At 34.8% G+C, this 25,651-nt stretch overlaps 1 protein-coding gene and 1 long non-coding RNA gene across 4 annotated transcripts; both read right to left on the bottom strand.

Annotated features, from left to right (window-relative positions):
• Positions 1-4,801: 4,801 nt before the first annotated feature.
• Positions 4,802-16,958, bottom strand: LOC129260972 (uncharacterized). Of its 3 annotated transcripts, none has more exons than XM_064114349.1 (3): positions 16,705-16,958; positions 7,907-11,118; positions 4,802-7,231 (listed from the first exon to the last, which is right to left on the bottom strand). In XM_064114349.1, exons 2-3 carry the CDS (start codon positions 9,332-9,334, stop codon positions 6,896-6,898), a joined length of 1,764 nt encoding a protein of 587 aa, XP_063970419.1. In that variant the 5' UTR covers positions 9,335-11,118; positions 16,705-16,958; the 3' UTR covers positions 4,802-6,895. The 3 variants fall into 3 exon arrangements, with proteins under 3 accessions (XP_063970419.1, XP_063970420.1, XP_054754966.2); XM_064114350.1 differs by lacking the exon at positions 16,705-16,958 and adding an exon at positions 14,262-14,449; XM_054898991.2 differs by lacking the exon at positions 16,705-16,958 and adding an exon at positions 14,147-14,251.
• Positions 16,959-19,869: 2,911 nt separating this feature from the next.
• Positions 19,870-25,383, bottom strand: LOC135157702 (uncharacterized). Its single transcript, XR_010296674.1, has 4 exons — positions 25,276-25,383; positions 24,902-24,990; positions 20,631-21,289; positions 19,870-20,563 (listed from the first exon to the last, which is right to left on the bottom strand). It is a non-coding gene; the product is annotated as an uncharacterized LOC135157702 (long non-coding RNA).
• Positions 25,384-25,651: the final 268 nt, after the last annotated feature.

Raw genomic sequence — 25,651 nt, 5'->3', positions numbered from 1 at the left:
GCTGTTATCCAATTAGGCACATTTTTTAGTTCGTCATTGAATATTTGCGTCAATTGCTCTGGGTCGGGGTGCGACAGAAATATATTAGAGTCATCAGCAAAAAGTATAAATTGAAGCAATCTAGATGACATATCAATATAATTTATATAAGTAATGAACAAAAGTGGGCCAAGAATGCTGCCCTGTGGAACTCCACAAAGGACAGGTTTACGTTCAGAAATATTACAATCAAGTGAAACGAACTGTGAACGCCCGGTAAGATAATTCTTGAACCACTTTAGTGGTTCCCCTCTTATTCCATAATGAGAAAGTTTATAAAGGAGAATGTTAAGATCAACTGTATCGAATGCTTTTGAAAAATCTAAAAACAAATCAATCGTATTTGAAGACTTGTCATAAGCTTTGGCAACTGTTTGAACTAAAGAAAATATTGCGTGGAAAGTGCTACTCTTTTCCCGGAAACAAAATTGAGTATCGGATAGGATGTTGTGCTTTAAAAAAAAACATCTGGTTCGTATGTGAACCAATTTTTCAAGAATTTTAGATAAGTTTGTAAGCAATGAAATAGGTCTGTAATTACTTGCTAAAGAACTATCACCTTTTTTGAAGACTGGTATTATTTTAGAAATTTTCATTGATTTTGGAATATTTCCCGATGATAATGACAAATTGAATATATAAATAAGAGGGTCAATTATATAATTCATAGTTTTTTGTAAAAGGTTGTTATCAATGTTATCAAATCCTGCACTTTTATTTGATTTTAGGCTAGATATAATTTTAATTATCTCCTGTGCGTTCGTAGGAGAGAAAAACATAGAACTTTGATTTCTATCCCCCAGATATTGATGAAATGAATGAGAGTTTGTTGGTATACTTCTAGAGAGCTTAATTCCAACTTGTGAAAAGTAATTGTTGATAATATTTGCCATCTGAACTTTATCTTCAATAATAGAATCATTATGCATAAGCTTAGTTATCTTTGAAAACTTTGGTCCATTATTGATGGTAGAATTGATCAATTTCCATGTTTTTTTAAGATCATTCTTGCATTGATTAAATTGATCATGGTAATATGCCTTTTTAGCAGTACGGATGACCCCTGTTAGTATATGCTTATAATTAGTATATTGGCTGCGAGTATTCTCAGTTAATCTTGATATATATTTATAGTATAATCGATTTTTTCTATTTATCGAACGAAGAATTGAATTCGTTATCCAAGGTAGTCTGGGTGATCTTTTATAATTTTTGGACTTGGGCTTTGCAAAAGGAATATTTTCATTAACATGACTCATGAAGATATCAATAAATGTTTCGTAGGACTCGTCAACACATTCTGTACTAAATACATCATCCCAAGATTCTTCTTCTAAACTCTGTTTCAAACGAGATATATTTTTATCACTATACACACGCCTCTTAGATACGTAATCGGGAAGTTTGTTTGGCTGATATTGATTAGAACAATACATGAAAATTGGGAAATGATCAGACATGTCTGAAATAATTATACCAGCTTTAAATTCTGAACGTATATTGGAGAAAAAATTGTCAATCAGAGTTGCGGAAGTATTAGTGATTCTAGTGGGTCGAGAAATAAGTGGCAAAAAGGAGGCAGAAAGGAATGTCTCTAAAAAGTCATTTGCAAAAATATTAGTAATATCAGTAATATTAGATCAGGGGATCGGGTAGTGACGGATTTGACCTTAAAAGGTATAAATCATTTTTGGTACTCCTCACACTAAGAAATAGGGGTGCAAGAAGGGTGCAACTTTGCGGGGAAAGGTGCAGAGCGAGTATTCGAACACAGTTGCACCTTTCACTAGCCACCGCGCCTGCGCAGGCCAGCAGCGGGTGGTTAGGGTGCAAGTTTAAACTTCGCGTATAGTCTAAGTTCCTGTCATACTTCATCCTTATCAAAGTGCTCGCAAAGTTCAACCTGCCGGCGATGAAAAAAAAATACTTTTTCTTGTTTTTGTGTGTAGAAGTGTGCGTATTGTATACGTGTAATGACGACAAAACTATATTTTACTTGCGAAATTTCTTCTAAAAAATGTCGTATATAGAGTTGATAGGGTCTAGGAACAAACTACGTAGATATCGTACGTGTTGAGGGGTCTGCATGTTAATTAACAAAATAATTGCGCAATGCGCATATTTTATTAATGTGTTACACTTGTCTGATTGTTTTGGGAAGAGTATAAGAAACGTGGTTTAAGCATGTTTCGTTTAGTTTTATTTGGGAATCAGGTCGTTTGGCAAAGATAATCACTTTTTACTGTTTCAGTAAGCTTTTTGTAAATCGTTATGTACGGGAAATCAAACGTTGCAATTATAGGTGTGTGTTTTGAGGAATTCAGTACCCAATACACACAATCCACCATTTCTTTCCTGTTTGTGCCAATTGATTATTGTGCAATTAAAGGTAGAGTAAAAAATCACTGATTCTGATGATGTGCATCGAAGAAGAATTCCGTACACTTGAAAATTTGGCCAAACAGATTTTAGCGGACGGCCAGGCACGGTGGCATTATGATAAATAACGGGGTGACATTCTATACCTTACAGGTGCTAATAATTTTTTTGGGGAAGATTTCCATATATACCCTCACTAAAATTTAAAATAAAAATATGGAGAAGGTTCAAAATAATATATCTAGCCCTAATATAGAACATATATGATGGGAGAGCGGTAATACATACCAAAATATGGCTTTATTCCGTCAAATTTTCGAGCAGGATCGAGTGCGTGTAACCGTCCATAGAGATCTGTTTATTTAGTCAGTAAAGGGTCTGTAAGTATAGACTAGTCGAATATATCAATAAAAAAACTCTTCCAGTATCAGCGCTCCTCGCTAGCATAGCAGGAAGATGCATTTACAACGAGGTGAGTTCGAGTCATGAATATTCATTAGGTGGACTGATCATGTCACATCTCCACTTTTATTTATACATACATTCATTTTACATACAGTATGAATGATATGTCTCTTTTGTCAATCCATTTTTTTTTATTCTTGGCGGAAAAATGAAGAAAAAATATCATATAATGTAATAGAATACAAAAGACCAAGTGGGGATATGACAACATCAGTTCGCTCATTGATATTCACGAAGACATTTACATAGAACTGTTCCACCAAAATTATAAATGCCATAACTTTGTTATTACTTGTCTGATTTTGATCAAAGATTAATCAGTGTCCTGTTTGTCTTTTGCCTGTTCAAATCATATTATTTTCAGCCTGGAGTAGTTGAAGGGAACATAGTCCTACCCGAAAAACATCAAAACCTGGAACCAACTTGTTAAGAGTTGCATGGGGATCAAAAAGCAATATTGCATCAGAATGGCGAATAGAAAAAGTACCTTAAACTTCTACCCGTATTCAATTTAGCTGCCTTCTATATAGCCGACTTTCCTCTAAACTGAATGGTGTTGTTTAAAGACATTAATGTGAGCAAAAGTAAAGCTGATACAACAATTTATGGAAAGCTAAAACATGCTTTGACGATGGCTTCTATCAGTATTGCGCTACTAATCGGCTAGGAGTCCATTTTATGTAAAATGAGTTGAGATCACATGCCTTTGTTTTAGAAAAGTTACATTATCTTTTTGTTTCCAAGATTAACAATTTAAATAATCAAAAATGAAAAATAAAAAGGAAGATAGCATTAGAAATTCTCATTGCTCAAATGAACGGAAACATAGTGGTCTATATAAGGCCATAATTTGTTTTCTTACGTGGAAATAGTATATGTTGCCAATCATAATCTGTTACATACAATTTATCCTTAATTGATGAAAAGATGCACCAAATAAGCTGGGAAATGGACAAAATGTGTTATAATATTGTAGGTTCGTAATTTTGAACAAGAGATAATGCTATTTTCAGTTCAAACTATTTAAATTTTGAATTCGGCAGTCCATACAAATAAAATAATCACACCTTTCCATGTACAAACGTGTAATAATAACTCATTTGACATAAGAAGATATCAGAGACTTACAGGTAGACCGGTTATAAGCACAATAAAACCGATTCTCTCGATTTTTAGAGCTTCTGAAGAATAATCCTAAGAGTTTTGGTGGTCCTTTAATATTTGCCCAAGAATTTGCCCAACACCATACACAGTATACCGTGAAACCTAATGCACTATTCTTCTTCGCCATGGCAACCTTCAGGAGTTACAAGAATGCTAAGCTGATAAATGGTAAAAAAAAAAGAATGAAATGTTTATTGTTGTATTCCATTGCTTCATATCTTTCCGATGATATATAATTGTCTTGGCTTTTGATGTGGTCTTTAATCATGTAAATATCATTTTATGAAGAGTATAATTGGATACTCAATATTTCTGAAGATAGATTGTGAAATCGATCCAAATATTCTTACTGGTAGGTGTTGAAGAAATAGCATCAACATGTTCAAGTCTAGGGTAAATTAGCTTATAATCCTATCATAGCTATTTGTTCCTGTTTTCAGGCAAAACAAGTATTGGCTACATAGATTTAAAAAGAGAGTTTAAAGCTAAACATTATTAAACTTAATTCGTTTTCGCTTTTCCATTCTTTTTTCTTACTGCTCGTCTATTATTATATCCACATACTCATAATGAATAAGGGAGGTAACACAAAAGAGGTGTGTTTTTAACTCATTATTCGAATGTTATCTGGTCATTCAACTCGCCTGTTGACCATATCGATCACTATTTTTCTTACCCATTTCTTTCTATACTTATTGATTCATTTTTTGTTTTCCTGTATTATACGCAGTTAGTCAAAATACGTCCAATCTAATACTATATGTGAACAATTTAATTCAAATTAAACATTCATTTTCTCCCTTTTTCACAAAGTATAATTTTTCAATATGAGTTATACAAAATCATGTGTCATTAAAATATACATATATAACATATTTGTTAAAAGAAGGTGTAGTTCCCTCAAAGCAAAAGCTTGTGACGGGATACGCCTGCAAAACAAATACAAGTGCAAATACACAATCTTGACAACATTAAAAAGGAAAAAAGGCGAGAAAAGTGGCAAAAACAAGAAATAACAACACTTTATACACCATAATGGAATAGTGCTTTATCCAAAATCAGTTGATATCATTTTTGTCTGAAATAAGTTTGATTTTCGGTTTGGGAAGCTGGAGAATAACAGGCTCTCTGTAAAAAGCCAAAACAGTTATTTGGTCCTCAAAATGCAAAAAAATGAAAATTAGCTTATCTATAAGAGTGATTCTTCTTCATGGTGTCAAAATTTAAAGTCGTAAAATTGAGTAGGTAACAAGATTCATGAGTTTCTTGGACACAATCTTTTTTATGGCATACTGCTTGGAAGTTTTACAGTGAGCACATCTACTTTGAGTGAACCCCAAACTTCAATGTTTTCTCCTTTATTTTTTAAGCTCTCGCTTAGTTTCTTCTGCATCGAATCAAGTACTTGTGAGAGTTATTGTTGATCAATATTTTGACAAGTTTTATGTCATATTAAAGCTTAGGATGCGCTTTTTCGATTCAATAAAATTCTCAAATTTCATTTTCGGGGACTTTATCCTTGGTTTTGGGGTTGACATATTAACATATAGGTTTAAAATTGGAGAGTTATTTATGTAAAGCGCATATAGAGCCGTGCTAATCAGTGTGAATTGATAATGCGCTTTACAAGCACCATTTTATTATCATTATTATTATTATCATTATCATTATTGTTATTATTATTGTTATTTGTATTATTGGTATTATTATTATTATTTTTATTATTGTTGTTGTGTTCATTATTATCATTATTACTATTACTACTACTACTTTTATTTTTATTTTTTACTATTTCATTATTTTACTAATTAATTATTATTTCAATTACTTTTACTATCAATTATTATTTTTATTTTTTTGAAAAAGAAAAACAATAATTTTTGAATCCCTAATATTATTGATTGGTATTGAATAATCATCTGAAATCACATATCGGCATATAATATAAAACTTGAAAATCAATGAATTTACATCAAAGGCATTCTTCGCAAAAAATGATCATTAGTTTATGAAGTTGATTATAAGATTCGAGTCCGAGTAACATATTGACACAAATAAGAAATTATAAATTTGTGGTAATCCATTTACAAAATGTCAATTGCAAATGTATATATCTATTGAATATCACTGTTTGTTATAGCGTGATTAGCGTCCATATTCGGAATATTCTACAATTCAATGTGACGATGATGTGATCTAAATGGAACTAAATACCTCTCAAATTTGAGGTCGTTAGACACGTATAGTACTCACAATGATATTGCCGAAAATAACCAAAGAACACGTGAAATTATCTTCTCCGTAAATAAAACAATATAAAATAGGCACTGGTATTCTTTGTAATTTTGTTACAACTCATGTATATGACAAATCCACCCTTCCTTATTTTTCCATTTTTCAAGCATATGAAGAAGTAACCGAGATTAGCTATAGTCATGATAATTATTTGAAATAGGCTGCTGATAATGTTAATATCATTCATATAGCCCGAAAAAATACGTTATTGGTTTTACATTTACCCATGCTCTGTATATTTTTTTTCTGGATCTGGATGTGTACACTGCTGGACCAATTGGTATGAATGCAGCGGGTGTAATACTATTTTATTTTTGTTTTTATATGTAAGAGATTTTTACAATTCAGTTCATGCTTCTAATCAGTCTTGAAATAACATACCATTATATCATTCTAAAACAATTAAGTAATTATACTTGGGAATTGATAGAAAGATGAAGTATTTTTTTGTTCAAAACGATTAAAACTTGATTATTGGATTTACATAAAAAAGCGATCATCTAAATCTTTTTTTTCCGGATCAAAACATGTTCCTCCGCCTAAAATAGGCCCATCAGGTTTGCATTTCATGAAGCTCAACGTCTTTGTGATCTCTTGGAGTAATGTCACTGGGAATAAATGGTTTATCATTCGCTGTTTGTTTATTAGCATTACGGGAGTCAGTGGGAGTTGAATTAGTTGAGCTGCTGAGATGATCCCTTAGTGGCGCCAATTTGGCCTTCCATAGTGCAGCAACGCGCTTGTTACAGCACAACACGATTGGAAGGATGAAAGTCGAGAGTTGGTTTAGAACTTGAGAGATGATTGCTAGACTGCTGATGGGATGGATGAGAAAAGCCACAAAGAAGATCCAAGAAGGAAGCCAGAAGACTCCAAAGATTGCCATCATCTAAATGAAGGAAAGAAAATTGTTGAATATACGGTCATAGTATCATTGCTTCCGGTGCACTTCAGATACGATTTGGTCATTGAGATATATTTCTATGGACGTGGTATATACTAAGTTGTCACAAACTACTTCACCCGCCAATATGAAGTATAATGATTGTTTCACAACTATTCGTTATCCATCTGGAATAATAATTTCGTTACAAATCTACGCGATTTTACCTCACTGATGAGGGGGAAAATATGAAACTTATGGCAGTTGCCCACCCCCTTCCCCTTTCAAATTTGTCAAAACCTAATATTCGATTACAAGTTTTTAACCAAATATACACTCGAGATTGAAATTTCAACGCAATTCAATTTCAATTTGAACTTGACACTATGAACATATTCGCTTTTTCGCCTACATGTTCATGAACATTGCTAGTTACACAAACTTGACATCTTAATTTATTTCTCACAACAAACAAAATACCCCCTTTCATTACGTTAAAAAATCCTGCTGAATTCTACCCAAATATTCATTGGTTTATCAAAACTTTCCGAGCAAGAGGTAGGTATTTGGTCACATCTCTACTAAGACCGATGACTATTTGACAAATATGTTGTAAGATTTGCCTAATATCTAATCTATGAAAATCTAAAACTCATTTTGATTTGGAGTTTAGCAATGTACCTTTATTGTTAATTGACGATCAGCTATTCGTCTGTTCTTTCCTGAAGAATCCATAGATGCCAGATTATGTCGAGTTTCTCTTAATCTGTAAATCACCAGACCGAACAGTATGCAATCAATGAGGAATGGTATGAAAGATTGGGCTGTTAGGACAAGGATCGGCCAGCCGGTTGTTATCCAGCAATATCCGTCGATATCATATCCCTTGATGCCTCCCATTAGAAGAAATATGGGGATAAGTGAGAATATTAGAGGAAGACCCCATCCAAAAAGGGACAAGAGAATAAAAAATCGGCTCCCAGATATTTCTTCCATGCGATGTATACCTTTCCTGCCAAGAGTCCACGCTAGGAAAATGGCAACTGCTGTCCACCAGTAGTTGGGTACGAGTACAAGGAAGTAGATGAGAGTAGCTATTAAGACACAAAGTCCAGGATTGTCAGTTTGGAGTGGTATATATCCTGATGTATAAAAGAGAGATAGCAATGTTGCAACTACGAGGCACAAAACATTCTTACCATGCGCATTACGAAGCTCTTTGAACAAGGCGAAGGTTAGCAAGCAGAAGAGAAGAGCACATAAAGACATGCCATTTAGGATTCGTAGACACACCTTTAACCAGTTTGGGAGTTTATCCCACGTCTGATCACCACTTATTGGGATTATTGGTGGTGAAATTCTTAGATCTATGCAGGGAAGCGAAATGGGGAATATATTGATACGACTTGTTTCTTGAAGGTCAATATCATCGATGAATTCAAAGTCCGGTCTCAACGTCATAATCATATTTTGATTGATTGAGCAATTTAAGTCATTTCGCTGATCCCATTCAAGTTTTAACCACCCATCTGCCACCACACACTCTCCATCTGCATAATCCACGGAGATGCAGTAAAAATTGTACAAAACTGATCCGCCCTTATTAATTTCATATCTTGATATCCGATTTAGATCAAAGTCTAATTCGCATGCAAATTTCTCAAATTTACAATCCTCTTCAACATATTCAAAATATGCTACATTGTATTTATTATCAAAGCATTCGTTATGAAAGTTATTTCGAAAGTTCTGCAATGATACTTTACTTATCGTATATGAAAAGGAAGACAATCCACTCGTGTAATGAAATGCACCTCTAGAAAGACAAGCAGGGATTATTTCGAAGTCTTCAAAATGTGCTAGAAAAGAAACCATCATTCGATTAGCTGCAGTAGTATGAATCAAAGAGACTATAACATCATCAACAACTCCTGAGAGTATGTTTTCTAGCGAAGCATCAAGATGTTGAACGAAATCTTTTGTAATGTTCAGGTTTGACGATTGCGGGAGTATAAGTTCCGCTATTCCGCTGAAAGTCTTAACCGTCTCAGAAAGATTGACTGCCATAAGCAGGAAAATGAGAATGGTGGTGGTATGTTTCCCATCCATTTTGTAACGAGTAACAAGTGGAACGCCTCTGGCAGTCTCGCCTGTATTACGCGATTTGATATAGCAGCAGTGCTAACTTCGAAAACTACTACAAAATAATCATTCACAAAAACACCATTCATATAATGACATAATACCACATTCATTGACCATAAATGACATTTGAACGGTGACTTAAGACTTGTCAACTACACCCATGACCACATTTCATTCACTCTATCCATAAACTTTCAAAGTTATGATGGCAATTCAACAATTACCCCAACATGGCCTAAGTTTATTGACCTTAACTGACCTTTGACCTTGGTTTTGTGACCTGAAACTCTCAGGGGATGTTCAGTGATACTTAATTACTCTTATATCCCAAGTTTTATGAACTAGATCCATAAACTTTCAGAGTTAGGATGGTAATTCAACAAATAACCCCAACACGGCCAAAGTTCATTGACCTTTAATGACCTTTGACCATGGTCATGTGACCTGAAACTCGTACAGGATGTTCAGTGATACTTGATTACTCTTATGTCCAAGTTTTATGAACTAGATCCATAAACTTTCAGAGTTAGGATGGTAATTTAACAAGTACCCCCAACACGGCCAAAGTTCATTGACCTTAAATGACCATTGACCATGGTCATGTGACCTGAAACTCGCACAGGATATTCAGTGGTACTTGATTAACCTAATGTCCAAGTTTCATGAACTAGATCCATAAATTTTCAAAGTTATGTTGGTAATTCAACAAATACCCCAAACTTGGCCAAAGTTCTTTGACCCTAAATGACCTTTGACCTTGGTCATGTGACCTTTAACTCAAGCAGGATGTTCACTAATACTTGATTAACCTTATGTCTAAGTTCATGAACTAGATCCATAAATTTTCAAAGTTATGATGTCATTTCAAAAACTTAACGTTCGGTTAAGATTTTGAAAATAATTCTCCCAACATGGTCTAAGATCATTGACCCTAAATGACCTTTGACCTTAGTCATGTGACCTGAAACTCAGGCAGGATGTTCAGTAATACTTGATTAACCTTATGTCTAAGTTTAATGAACTAGGTCTAAATACTTTCTAAGTTATGTCATTTTAAATACTTAACCTTAGGTTAAGATTTGATGTTGACGCCGCCGTCGCCGTCTGAAAAGCGGCGCCTATAGTCTCGCTCTGCTATGCAGGCGAGACAAAAATGGTGTTTCGAAATTGAATGAATTATTCCCTTAAACCAAAATACTTCTGTAGCCTACATACGATTTTGAAGTTACTGATGTATCACCCAAGTTCTATTCGCTCCAATCCTAGGAGGTTGTGACGATAAAGGTCTGCTAATATTGACTGTTCATTAATCATCCGCTATTCAGATGCCATTGAGGATACAGATTGGTCACTGTTTTCAAGAAGCTTCCGAAGAGTAATTTATTCCGTCTAGATTCATTTTTCATGAAATTTGAGTGACTTTCGTGACAGATCTTCAAAATGATAGAATCGTTAATGATATTAAAAAAAACAATTCACGTCGTTGTCATCAGACACTTGGGTACTTCCTTCTATCAGATCATTTCCACAAAATGGTCATGGTCAGATTCTTGATGAGTTGGTAGAGCCCATATTAGGGGAGCATTTCCTCAACATTTTTGTCCGACAAGTTGTCAGATCTGAAAACTTTCCTTGATTCTGATTGACTGAGATGCACTGTTACTATGGCAACTGTAGAGAAAACGTCCAACAAGTTCTTTCATGAAACGATCCGACTCAGGATGTACCTTGCCATGTCGTGCAGGATTCTGTGGGAGAAAGGAAACATAATTACGAGGTGATGTAACTATAATTGAATAATTTCATACAATTATTTGCATAATTAATTTTGTTAAAATATATAAAATCATTCTTATTTTCTATTATACATGTACACATACGTTTATTTATATACTAGTATACGTGTGTGAAGTTTTCGCGACTGGCGGCCAAGATCCGGAGGGGATCGAATTGACGCCCCCCCCCCCCCCCCCGTAAAAAGCCTCCTAGTCCGAAATGTTTACTGATGGTTAGTCTAACATCACTTGGTCTAATCATCAGATGGGCTAACAACATTCAGGCTAAACCCACTTAGTCCAATTCTCTTTTGGTCTAATGACCACTTGGTCTAATAGCCAATTAGTCTAATAACCACTTGGTCTAATAGCCAATTAGTCTGATAACCACTTGGTCTAATAGCCAATTGGTCTAATGACCACTTGGTCTAATAGCCATTTGGTCTAATGACCACTTGGTCTAATAGCCAATTTGTCTAATGCCCAGTTCGGCTAATCCTCGCTTGGTCCTTACTCAGTTGGTCTAGTGTGCAGTTGGTCTAATGTGCAGTTGGTCTAATTTCCATTTCGGCTAATTTCCACTTGGTCTTACTTCAACTTCGGCTAATTTCCACTTGGTCTAATTTCCAGATAGTCTAACATTCATTACGTCTACATGCCACTTTGTCTAATTTTAAAGTTTGGTGACTTGTTTTCAAATTTCTGGTGAAATTTGTTAAGTTTGAAGCCGCGCGCCGTCACGCGCGCCCCTTGATATTGGAATACAATTAGAGTGACGTACGGTATATTTCCATCCTCAAATTTTGAAATTTTTGGGATTTTCAAAAGCCTTTAGGGTAAAAAAATATTTGGGGATTAAACAAATTTTGGGGATATTTTGTCTATTTAAGGGGACTTTGGAAGATTTTGGTGAAAAACAATAAAATTTGCAATTTTCTGTAAAATAACGCTGATAAACGATCATAGAGGTAAAAAAGATAAGATATTTATTTATCCACATCTATGTAGGCCTATACGATCTATTGTAGATAGTTAATGGCTTGCTTAACCCAGTCAGGGTTCCCAGTTTTTCAAGAAAACAAAAATCCCTGATTTTATTTCTGATGAAGTTAAAAAATTCCCTGATTATTAATTAAACCCATTCCCAGTTTCTCATGTTTTCTAAGTTGTTGCAGTGAGTAACAAGTATTATTATTTTTTTATGTACATGTGGGCCTATTATTATTTTTAATTATGTAGCAGTAGGCCTACTTGTACTGTATTAAAAGAGGCTACACTAAAAGAAAACACCATAAAATGTCATTCAATGAATGTTGTTTTAATATACAACAAAATATAACAGTGTCTGACTGACTATCGTGCTTTCGACTTTTGGGCCGATCAAGATTCCCTGATTTTTCCCTGACTGGAAAAATAAAAAAATTTCCCTTATTTCCTTGATTTCCCTGATGGGCTGGGAACCCTGCCAATCCATTTTAAGGAGGAGGCGAATAAGTAGAACAAAAACAGAATGAGAAGATATTTAAGATTAATGACTACTGTGTTGATAACTGATTTAGGTCTGCAAGCGTAGACTATACTATGTTATTACACGTCAGAATGAGTCATGGCTGCCACCAAGATGGTCGCCGTGATGTTGTCGCAGCTAACTTAATAAACCCGTAAAGTGTTATCAAACTGTATCTAACTGGTCTGTTATTTGCCTCCAAACTTATTATTGATATAACTAAACAAAATATTCATAACAAAATTACATGATCTAATGGCTTTGTAACTTTTGGAATCCCCCAAACTGCGTAACTATTGCTTATTTCCCATCAAGTCAAGTATTTGTCAGTAATGGTGCATAACAATGATTTAAAAGAGGCATAAACAGCTTACCAGATACGTATCCACTAAATTATAGTGTCGCTCCTTTCTTCATAATGTTATTCTGATAAAACCCTGCCATTGTACCATTATAAGCTACAAGGTCCCCAACTGATTGTTCTGTAAATGTGCAGCATTGATGTAATGATGAGTATAATATAGTTTTCATCATCATCTATATTGTCGATATATAGGCCTAATTATAAGAATCATATTTGATTAGAATAATTCATTTGATGAGCAACTATCTCGTCATCGATAGTCCTTCACGGTGAGGTTTTGCGCCCAGCAGCCCTACCCCAGCTCTACCCCTCCGGATCCTGCCGACATGTATTAACTGATCCAGGATATTTATCCATTAGTACCATATTTGTTAATTCTAGATCAAATAAATAATAATGAATTATGTTATATTAGAATAAATGGACATTAGACCAAGTGTGAATTAGACCAAATGAAAATTAGACCAAGTGCTGATTGACCCAACTGGGCATTAGACCCAACTGGGCATTGGACCAAGTGATCATTAGACCATTTGGCTATTAGACCAAGTGGTCATTAGACCAAATGGATATTAAACCAAGTGGTCATTAGACCGTTTGGCTATTAGACCAAGTGGTCATTAAACGAATTGAATATTAGAACAAGTGGGAATTAGACGAATTGGATATTAGACCAAGTGAGAATTAGCCCAACTGGTTATTAGCCCAAATGGAAATTAGACGAATTGGATATTAGACCAAGTGGGAATTAGATGAATTGGATATTAGCCGAACTGGTTGTAGACGAAATGAGTTTAGACTATGTGAAGTTGGACGAACTGATAAAGTAGACCAAGTGGCATTAGACCATCCGATAATTCACCGTCCGAAATATAGCCCAGTTGAAATATGGTTAAATATGCATAAATAAAAAAAAATCTGACACTTTGAACTGATATTAAAAAATACCAGAACTACACATTGATTTCACATGTTTAAGTAATTTATCATCTCTGTGCGACGGAAGAGGTTAAATCACAAAATGCTTCCTTCAACTTGTGGCTTAATTGACGACGGACATGGATCAAAGTAGATATATGAAAGGAATGTTGTTCAAAGGACATTAACAGTCACATAATAGTTTAACTAACCGATGAATGACCATTTCTCATACTAGGTCCATGCTCTGACTTTGTACCAAGAAAATTTCTTCCAAAAAATCCCCCTACGAGATACGACTTCATGACAGTTGAACAGCTTTCTTACCCTAAGAACAGTAGAGACATCGCATGATTAAACTTTCTTAGGTATTTGGTAAAATGCGCTTCTTCAAGATGAAAATCATGCTCATGATCGTTGTACAAGAATGTGTAGACCAATTGATTTCGTCTACCGGTGTTCTAAAATATTTAAGTAAACAAGAGCTGCTACGTTCGTTCAAAAGACAGAATTCCAGCCGTAAACGCAGTTATTGTATTCATTTCACGAATGAGCGGTCTTATTATATACGGAGCGGTAACAATTCAGTGATCGCAAGACGAGTGTCATATTTAACAGGGTCGTGCTAGTCATGTGGTAATAAACCTTCATATCATCCATAGCTGAGGCTCTTACCAAAATGATTCCTCGCCCGTTAGAATTTACATATGTCCCGAAAGAAAGATTTCAGCCATATACCCAAGGAATTGGAATACGAAGGGTAAATATTACTTAACTCTTCATAAGTATTTGATCCGTAACAATTGACCCGCTATTGTAAAGCATTCAAATGATCACAATTTATTTTCAAGAAATAGTATTCCGTTCACTTTCAGGCTTATTGTTTGCAATTGCTTAACATAATTATAGACCTTAAGGTGATCATAATGCAGTGGCGTAGCTAGGATTTTTTTTCCTGGGGGGGGGGGCACTGGGGGGTCCTTGCTTTTTCAGAGGGGGCACCATTTTTTCCGGTGTGTGTGTATGTGTCACAAGGGCGGATCCGACTTTCGCCAATAGGGGACGGGGCCCGAAATTATCTTCACCTATATTTTCCCCGATCAGTCACTTCTCAGTTTTATTCTTATAAAACAACATAAACATGAAATAATCTCATAAGCCTTATAAAAAAAAAGTGCGAGCGCGAAGCGCGAACGATTTTTGTTTTACTTTCATGTATTTTGTCCTGAAAATTTAATATTCTGGGCAATGTTATGTGTGATCCTGAACAAGATTCGTATGTAACTAGATGGTTACTGCGAACGCCAAGCGTGAGCAGAAATTTTTATTAACTGTTCTAGCATTATCGAAAAGGGACCTGTTAAGGAAGACGGTATATATTTCAATAATGCGAGCGCGAAGCGCGAGCAATTTTTTTTGACATTCCGACTTAAAAAAAATGGTCATTCTAAGCACTTTTTGTATTAATAAATGGGACAGGTATGTAACTAAACAATTGATGCGAGCGCGAAGCGCGAGAGGAAGAAAATTTAGATTTTAGACCTCAAAGCGGGACACTCTATTCATATTTTGTAAATCATAAATAGGATATAGTTAATTGGATATCATTAATAATGCAATCGTGAAGCGTGAGCAGACAATTATTGATATTCTGATGTGAAACTGGATAATTTAAGTACATTTTAAATAAAGAACATGCAGGCTATCGCGCATGTTTTAGATTTAGACCTAGAATCTGGGCATTCTGAATACATTTGTTTAATGGAACATTATGGAATACACGTAGCCGGGACACGTAGACAATATGAACTTGGCAAATCAAACAATGTGACCACGCAGCGTGAGCTTAAAATGCTGATATGTAGACCATAAAACGGACATTTTACAGAGCATTTAAATTTGTAAATGAAAAAAAAAATAATGAAAGCTCGATGTCCGAGCTAAAATATGTTTTGTATATTGACTTCAAAGCTTGCTCCATATCAGCCTATTGAGCAAGATATGAATCTCATCGAACAGGCAATTCTGGCGCGAAGTGCAAGCAAAAATTTTATATAGATTAATGAAGGATTTGGTTTTTTTTGCAAGTCTTCCCCTCACATTATTTCATTTACTCGTCTTCCTCTTATTTTTTTTTCTTCTTCTTTTCCTTTTTTCTTTTCTTCTTTCTCCCTTTTTTTGCTCTGCCATTTTTGTCAGGGGGGCACACCAAATATCGGGGGCACGTGCCCCCCAGGCCCCCCCCCCCCGTAGCTACGCCACCGTCATAATGCTATAAGAATTAATGTAGCCCATGCGATTATCATTATATTGTTTACATTGATATTATTTATAGCAATCTAAGTAGAAATGTGCATTAAATTTGAATTAGTACCTGGTGGGTGTTTTATAAAGCTGTCTGTAAATTAAGAGCGACTTTAAGAACGACTGGTGAACCTTTCTTGTGGTAAAAGGTATATTCATTGGCGATGGTTAAACGCGTAAGAATGGTTCACCAGTGAGGTTTGTTGAATGATGAAGGCCGAACTCTGGCTAGAATCAAACCTCTACAAACAGAAGAAGGGAGGCCATTCGATATGCATGATATGTGTATATATATATACCTCAGTCGATATGACAATGTAGGCTTAAAATGAGTGTTTATAATAGTTCAGAAATTGACAATAATCGGTACAATCATTGAAGGTAAATAACCTGTTCAATGTGATCTGAACGATACCACATGCAGTTATTTAGTTATACATAATTGGTATAAAGGATATATACTCACCAGATACTTTACTGTGACTGCATGCTTGAGCAGGAAAGAGTGAAAGAGGAAAACGGAAAATGGTGGTTGTTATCACTTTCAGTTCAGTACAAGTGCAGTGCGTACGCACAGAAAAGTATTTGAAGTGTTTGGGGATCCTGTTCAAACTTTTACACAATGATTAAAGGACGAGTTGAAAACGAAAGTAGAAGTCAGCTTTTCACCGGGGCTTTTCAATTGGTACCTTACTCTTTGATGATACTTTACTTGATGATACCATACAGTAAATCTAACTCAGCTGCCTGATTTGACATTACATGTGACCACTAACCCACTGACAATGTATTGTTCATTAATATTGCAAAATATGTATCATTTCCCTGACTGCATTGACTGGTAACGAAGGAGTGGGTCTGAAAACACCCCCCCCCCCCCCTTTTTCAACCTCACCGTCCAAATTGTTGTTTTCTCAAGTTGTTATCAAATTTCAGTTCATATCTGGTTGATTTGACTCGGTCGTTTACAAGGACGTAGATACATGACGTCGTACTATTGTGTGACACAACGACCCCCGCACCCCGAGCAATTGTATCGTATTGCTGCACAAATCTACGCCAGTGATATTAATAGGTGTAAAAAACATACATGATTTTCAGAAATATCACCTTTCCAAGCTACCCCCTTAAAATACTTGATCCATTGCGCCACTGACTGATTGGATTTGTGGGGGCACTATATGGGGAGGGCTTCTGATGTCTCTGTCCCTTCGAAAGTCCCACGACCAAGAAAAAGAAAAAGGTTAAGTTATATCTCTTAACCTTTTTTCTCCTCTCCTTCACCTCTCCATGTTCTTCTTGTCATTTCATTTCATAGTCTCTTTCTTTATTTCTTTCTTTTTTCTTATTCCTGCTATTTTTCTTTTTCTATTTCTCCTTCTTCTCCTTCTTTTTATTCTCCTCCTCCTTTTCTTTTTCTTCTTCTTCTACTTCCGCTACTTTATTTTTTAAAGGTTTTCTCCCCGTCTCTCTCCCACTCTTTCTTTCTCTACGTCATACTCTATCGGTATCTCTGTCTCTGCCATCTCCCTCCGCCCTCGGTTATTTTATTTGTTGTAGTTCCATGTCTATATAACATGATGTATGTGAAGTATTATGTTCCCAGATCTCAATCCAGTCTGCAAGCGATCATATTGGATCAAGGGTAAATGTGACACCAATGACATTTCTAATCATATACCTATTTCTGTTGTATGTCATATTGCTAAATTAGTGGAAAAGGGAGTTCAATTTTTATCTTATATACAGACGAACGATCTCATTAATATTGACCAATATGCCTTCTTGTCAAATCGCTCAACTAATACTTGCTTACATAGAATTATTGATGATTGGTACAAATCTTTTAATGAAAAAGAGAAAGTTGGTGCATGTTTCCTTGATATTTCTAAATGTTTTGATTGTATTGACCATAAACTATTACTTTTTAAACTGAATAATTATGGCATTTCTGACACTGAACTCCTTTGGTTTCAAAGTTTTCTTTCAGACAGAAAACAAGGAGTTTTTTATCAAGGTAAACAATCTAAAACAAAAGATATCTCTATAGGAATTCCTCAAGGTAGTATTTTAGGTCCTTCCCTTTTTCTATTTTTTTTTAAATGATATTACAGATTGTTTAAAGAATTGTACATGTAATATTTACGCTGATGATGTTGTAATATATGTGTCTGATAAAGATATTAATGTTATAACATCCAAGCTTCAAGCAGATTTGAATTCTATTAATGAATGGTATTACTGTAACAGATTAAGGATTAATGCGAAAAAGTAATGTTATGATTTTGGCCAATAACTTAAGGAATACTAATGATCTTAAATTGAAGGTGTATATTAATGATGATATCATTGAACAAGTACAAAGCATACGATACCTAGGCATCATGTTAGATTATAAACTGTGCTGGGATGCTCATATCAAATATTTAATTAAATCTTTAAGTTACAAGATATGTACACTAATGAAAATTAGTAAACTTTTAAGCAAAACAATTTTGAATGGAATCTAAATTCTAAATGCACCATACAACCAACCTTTGATTATTCTTGTTCCGTATGGGGAAACTGTTCTTTACATCATAGGAATACACTTTTACGATTACGGAAAAGGGTTGCACGCATAGTAACAGGCAATTTTTAAAATAATGTAAATGGCCTTAGTATAATTAATTCTCTTAAATGGCAAACTCTTGATATCAGACGTGATTATTTTTTAGCTTGTATAATGTATAACTGTATTCATGGAAAGGCCCCAGTCCGAATGTGCAACGAAGTGGAAATGGTTTTTGAAAGACACTCTGTTAATACTAGACTTGCCAATACGTTGAACGTCGTTTTACCAAAGCCTATACTCTCGAATGTTTTAAGAGTTGTTTTAAAAATGCTGGCGGCTTGGTTTGGAATAGCCTTCCATCTGATATTTAGAATGCAAATTCTCTTGAAGTTTTTAAGCGTATGTATATGAATGCCATTATTTTAAATCTGTCGTTTAAAGACATGATATGTATTGTTATATAATTGACCGACCTTTATTTCTTTCTCCCTCCTCTCTCTCCCTCTTTCTCTAACCTTCCTCTCTCTCTCTCGTCTTTCTTCTTTGTTTTACCCTGTTCTCCATCTAGGTCAGACCGTTTATGAACTTTTATATTGTGAGCCATTGTAGTCGTTACTCCTTTTTAAAATAATTTTGTTCATTGTATATATTTTGTGTGTATGTCAGGACCATGATGTAAAACAGCCTCGGCTGATCATGTTTTATCTTTATCCTGTATAAATATGTTATAATAAATAAAACTCGTTTCATCAAAGTGAAACTATAAATGAAATACACAAAAAGATACAACTCAATATACAAAATATATTGACTAATATTGTCAGGACTCTTATCATATTTCCTATTCCTTGAATCTTCGAGCCATACTATGATGAAAAATGAAAATCCCAATGAAACACAGGTTTTGACAAAACGCGAACACACTCCTTTATTACGAAATGTTGATTTTATTCAACTCAAACGTAACAAAAAATTACTGAATTATTCATGTTTTAGTTACAAACTGCAATGAAAAAAAAAAGAATATGAAAATAAATGATGATGCGACTTCTTTGTTAGCAGGTTTAATCCCGTTGATAGAGGTTTTTCTCGTCATAAGATATTACGTTTTAATCCATATACGTATACACAAGAAGTAATGTCTAGTGACGTAATGCAGTGGTGGAACAATAGATGAATAAAAGAAAATTGCCCGCTAATATATAAGGCTTAGAAGACGAAAAAATTGCAATGATGGAAGATCGGTGTTGATGTATTTCTATTCATATATATATAGCAGATATATCATTCTTCAACAGAGTGATCGGATATAGCGATACACTAATAACTTTGATGGTGCTAATGAAACTTATGAAAGGTTAATTTTTTTACCGAATCACTGATCTACAAATCGTGAGGGACATTACTACTGAAAATGCAATATTGCATGAAAATAGTACTTTACTTGTAACAAAATGTAAAGCAATGCCTCATTTGTATGTGTATTTTTTTCTGTTATTTGAGGCCATTACGTAAAAGAAAACACACTCAGCCATCAATTATGGCAATGATTCATGCGGTGACATTGTTCATCTCATCATTATGGCAACCCTGTTATCTTGGACAAGATGAATGAAAATCATAATTGATCGCGGAAGAAAATAATGAGAATGATTTTTGAAAAATGTTACACTCAAAATAATGATGTTTTTTAACGTACACCCCTCCGGTATACAGTATTTGATACTTTAAATTTCTAGTTAGGTGTTCTTTTTCCCCCCATCATCTTCAGCTATATACCATTCGCATTCAAGACAGACTCCACAGTGTGGGTGGGGAGGGGGCTAGGGGGCGCTCACCCCTATGATTTTTTTAAGTAGTTCTCTATAAATCGAAAAAGAGGAAAAAAGAAAAAGAAAAGGGAAATTATAAAGAAAAATGTGAAACTCAAAAGCCTGGGACGTGCAACTTTCATCATATATTCCTAGAATTAAATTAAGAAGAATATTAATCATCTTTAGGTCGTCTTACCCCTTCCCTTAAAAATATCCTGGAGCCGCCTCTGATGTAATTAATATAATATTTCTCTTTCACAGAATAATAGAGCCTTTAAAATATAGCAAATCCGCTAATTACCTTTTTTAATTCTGCTTTTACATTAATAATCATTTTCTAGAGAAGTTTTTTTTTCTCAATATAACTACTTTCTAACCAATTTCTTGATCTTAAGATTGCAACACGCCTTTAACCTAACATTGTAAATCATTGCTTTCATTCCTTGATGAGATCTCCTGCTCCTGCATCCTTCAGGGCTGCACGGAGACGGGTTCGGGTTCCTCCAGTTCTCTCATTCCACAATCGAAGAACTATCCCGAAAGCTTTCTGGTAGTTGTTCCCTCTCGTCTCTAGGATCATAGCTCCCTGATTGGTTAGTACACCCAACGACTGACAGAGAGTGAAGTATTGAGACGATGGGATCGAGCCTGATAGCTCGTCTAGCTGAGCATCTGTAACATACCTGAGAGAGAGAGAGAGAAGAAAAGGAAAGTTAGAGAGAGTGCTAATGTTTATTTTGTTACTGTGCTTATAGTTACGATTTTTAGCTCATCGATGGAAGGGGCTTTCGGCTACAAGCCTTTTTGACATTAATTTCTATTTCTTAATGTCACGAAATACAATTCTTAATATAAAATATATTTTTTGTCATTAAGTATTCTATTGTTTGATATCAATATTTTTTTTTATATGAAGAATCATTTTTTTTATGTGGAGGAGCCGTGGTGTAGTGGTTCTGACTCTCGCCTTGTAAACAAAGTATCGTGTGTTCGAATCCCACCGCGGTCTGACATCCTTTGGCAATGCGTTAATCCACACTTTGCCACTCTCGACCAAGGTGTTAAATGGGTACCCGGTATGATGTGAAAGTCATTGTAGCTTGTCCAGTACTGTATGCGCCTCACCGGCGACTGACTGGAGTACTCCCCAGGGGGTGGATGATGTGCACACATTGTGTGCGGGAATGACTGATTGAATCCTATGACCGGGGTAATGTAAAGCGCTTATACACGTCGTTCCGATGTATTAAGCGCTATATAAAGCGGATTATCATTATTATATCAAGAATCGAATTTCTTGATGTGTAAATCGGAATAAATGTTAAAAATGCCCGTGTCGCTGAAAGCCCCGTATAGGTTGCTGAGCGAAAACTCGCCGATCTCTCTTACAAGTTTGTACCACGGATTCGCGCTTAGAAATCGATGAATCTGTGATCGATATGTGCTCTACTGCCATCTACGTTCCTTCCACGATATTCGGTTAAGGATTGAATCTCACACATGAAAATTGAACACACCTTTTTTTACAAACCAGATAATAAATAAGCAGAACCCACTCTTTTAGGAAATGAAATGTTCACTCTTTTAGAAGTAGGTGTCAAGTAGACTGATTATTGAGTGAAAATATGTTTTTATCTACTTGTGACTGCATGGCTCACTCAAGAAATTAGTGAATTTGAGTGAAAACAAATTCACGTTTATATTCATTCTGAATTCAATTCAATTTAATTCGAATAAACATTTAATTTCTTCCATTTCACAAATTTCTACATTTTCGTAAACATAAATTCATACAAAAAAAAAATATGTTTTTCATGAAGAATACAAGTATATGGGCATTTTCACCACAGAAGGACACAGAGGCAAAAAATCAAGTTGATATTCATGTCAAATGCTTTATGTTTCTTAATAAAACAAGACCTAAAGTTTCTGAGACAAAGGTTTTTTCCGACTCTGGCAGCCATTTTTTATTTCAAAATGGCTGCCAAAGTATGGATACAAATTAGTGTTGAAAATAGTATATTGATACATATTTTGTTTTGACAGATTTTTAAAGAACAAGTTTGATCATAATGTTTTCGCCTGTGATTTAGCTTGCTATAACACTTTTTTAAAATCCCACAGAAAGAAACACCAGTAATTCATTCATCTGATAAAAAACATTGATGAAGTATGTGATATGGTATGTAATGTCAGTTACCGAAAACATGAACTTTTTTTTCTCATTTCCTTGAAAAGAGGATATATTATATGAAACTTGGTAGATTTCCTCTCTAGGTAACACCCCTCCCTTCTACACCAAAATTAAAGATTACCAATTAACAATGAAGCCATAGTGTACCATTAAATATATGTAATGTCAGTTACCAAGTGGAAAATGTAATGTCAGTTACCGATATGTAATGTCAATTACCATGATAAAACGTTGGTCAATTTTATGGTGAAGAAATATTGTATACTTGTTATTTAAGTCTTTCACTTTAAAAGTCACAGCAGAAAGATCTTGCTATTGACTTTCAGAAGGTATAGTTCACAAGGAATGCTATATGAAATTATAAAGGAAGTTGCATTCCCATCGTGCAAAAAAAATTACTATGAAATTGTTTTGTACATGCACTTACCAAGTACCTAATTGTTTGTATCAGACAATTTTTGTTTGGTTTTCGGGGGGGGGGGGGTAGTGGGTACTTTTCCCAACCTATTGCCTAAATCTGCAACATTTTTTAAGCTTAACATTGTGATGAAGGGGATTTCCAGGGTCCCTTTTTTAGTTTCTACGATTCTTTTGAGCAAAGTAAATTCCTGGTTATTATGCCTGTTAGTAGTGTGGATGTGTGATACAATTTTTGTTTTTGGTTTACAAGTATACATGTAGATGAAAAGTGAAATTTGACAGTTCTGATCAATGTTGCATGGATCTACTAAAACTGTGGTTTTTTTTTCTAATTTACAAATAGTTCAGTTTCAGTTTAGAAGCTGGAGTTTATTTTTTGTTGACAGCTTAAAAATGAAATTAGCAAAGAAAATGATTAAACAAATTATGAAGAGAATAGAAATCCGACAGATATGAACAATGAAAATCAATAAAACTACATGGCTGCATGAGATTTGGGGGAGGGGTATGTGTAGCCTAGGGGAGGAGACCAATATTAATTTTGCCTTTTTGAGGGGAGGGGGAGGTTGGAGAAGGAAAAGGTTTAAAAAGTCAATATAAAACTGATGAATATATTATGGGTGTATAGTCAGAAAAATCCATGTGTACAGTCAATGCAATATTAAAATACGATAGGAAAACATGTAGCTGCTATGACCCCACCCCCCCCCCGAGTAATTAAAACATACATTTCTTATCTTTTGATAATTAAAAATGTGAAGTATTATGAAACTTTTATGATTTTAAAAAGCCTTACATATAAGTACCAAGAAAATTATGCCTTTGAAAATCATATAGCACCGGTAAATGTTAATGTGTATTGTCAGTTACCAACAAGTAATGATAAAAATGTTCAAATCAAAGAAAGGAATTAAGAAAAAGAAAAAGTTTTTTCATTGAAATGTTCCTAGAAACTCCGGTATACTTCCACATCAAGCTCACTTTCATGTAAAGCCCTGCACAGAAGATACAATGCAATGATTCCACACATTTGACTTCTATGTGTTATCTCTATGGCAAATTAAGTGTAATGTCACTTACCGTAATGTCAGTAACCAGCATGGTTGCGGAAAAATTATCATAGCCCCCAAAAGACAAAAACTAATTGTTTAATATTTTGACACATCTTAACCTAGTAACGGAGGTATATTTACATATTCAAATTATTACTCTATCTACTCAGGGACATGAGATATTTCAGTTTTAATGATCACCCTGAAATTCATGTCCTTTTGCGTAATGTCAGTTACCGACACATTTTTGCTTGCTGATGCGTATAAAAATGTGGTTACATAGGAAAATTTAGTATCAGAGTATACAGCAAGGTTCACTTTATTAACTCTATCAAAAGCAAACTCCCATCATTTGTTGTTTTAGAGATACACACAATGAAAGGTGTGAAAACATTGTGCCGTATAATGCCATTTACTGTGAAAATGCCCATATGCATGTTAGGTTTATAGAAGAAGGCGTATATATTTAGTAAAGAGTAAAGAAGAAGAAAGAGAAAAAAAGAGAGAAAAAGAGACAGTCAGACAGAAATGGAGCGTGGGCATGTTCTGGAGGCACAAGCTTTCAATCGACTTTTTTTGTAATTATTACATAGTATTTTAAGAAATAATGATTATTATTAAACTCTTACATATTTCTGCAATATAGAACGACAGTCCTGCTAATCCCAAGGAGAGGTTATTCCGTATGACGTGCAAACGGTGTTATCAGTGTTCACTCCTAAAACAACGAAGGATATGATAAAAATTGACTTAAAACTTATACCTCGGTCACATTTGCTCTACGGCGGCCGTACGGCGAGTCGAAATCATGCGTTTTAACATTTTTTTTTGTACCAGCTACATAGCTACTAGTTGGAGTAATTAGTGATGATAATAGTCGTAGTACTTACTACCCCCCGCCCCTCATTATCTCTTTCTGGCTCTCTTCCTCTTTATATATCTCTCCTTCTCTCTTCTAAAATATGGAGAAACGACGCGACGGTCGACGGTCTAACATACTTACAATTCCACGATGTAATACATATATAGACGATTCAGGCTAGTCCATTGTATGAACAGAAAGCCTAAACAGGTAGATTATTCCATGCAGTGTATATTTGGACATGATTGTGACACTTCAATGAAGATAAGTCAAGTATAACACGATCAAAACAATATTTAATAACAATGGGCCTGTACTTTAACCCCTACATTAATCAGTAGGTCCCAGTATGATTTTGTGTCCAGAGTTCAGAAACATTTCCGTATTCAATTATTCTCGACTTTCGTAAATACAATAGATGTACATACAGCCAGGGCCCTGTTGTTTAAAATCTACTATTATAATAACTCTGCCATCCAATGGTATCTTTAATGGAATCCTTGATTTTGATTGGCTG

Source organism: Lytechinus pictus, unplaced genomic scaffold, assembly GCF_037042905.1.
Source record: "Lytechinus pictus isolate F3 Inbred unplaced genomic scaffold, Lp3.0 scaffold_19, whole genome shotgun sequence".
Lineage (NCBI taxonomy): Eukaryota > Metazoa > Echinodermata > Echinoidea > Temnopleuroida > Toxopneustidae > Lytechinus > Lytechinus pictus.
The sequence above is the reverse complement of the archived record's forward strand: the minus strand, read 5'-3'. Positions and strand labels throughout refer to the sequence as shown.

Excerpts from the sequence above, each read along its gene's own strand:
- LOC129260972 (XM_064114349.1), bottom strand. The coding sequence starts at position 9,334 with ATGGATGGGAAACATACCACCACCATTCTCATTTTCCTGCTTATGGCA. Across the intron at positions 7,232-7,906 it reads ATCGTCAATTAACAATAAAG|ATGATGGCAATCTTTGGAGT; the intron begins GTACATTGCTAA and ends TCCTTCATTTAG.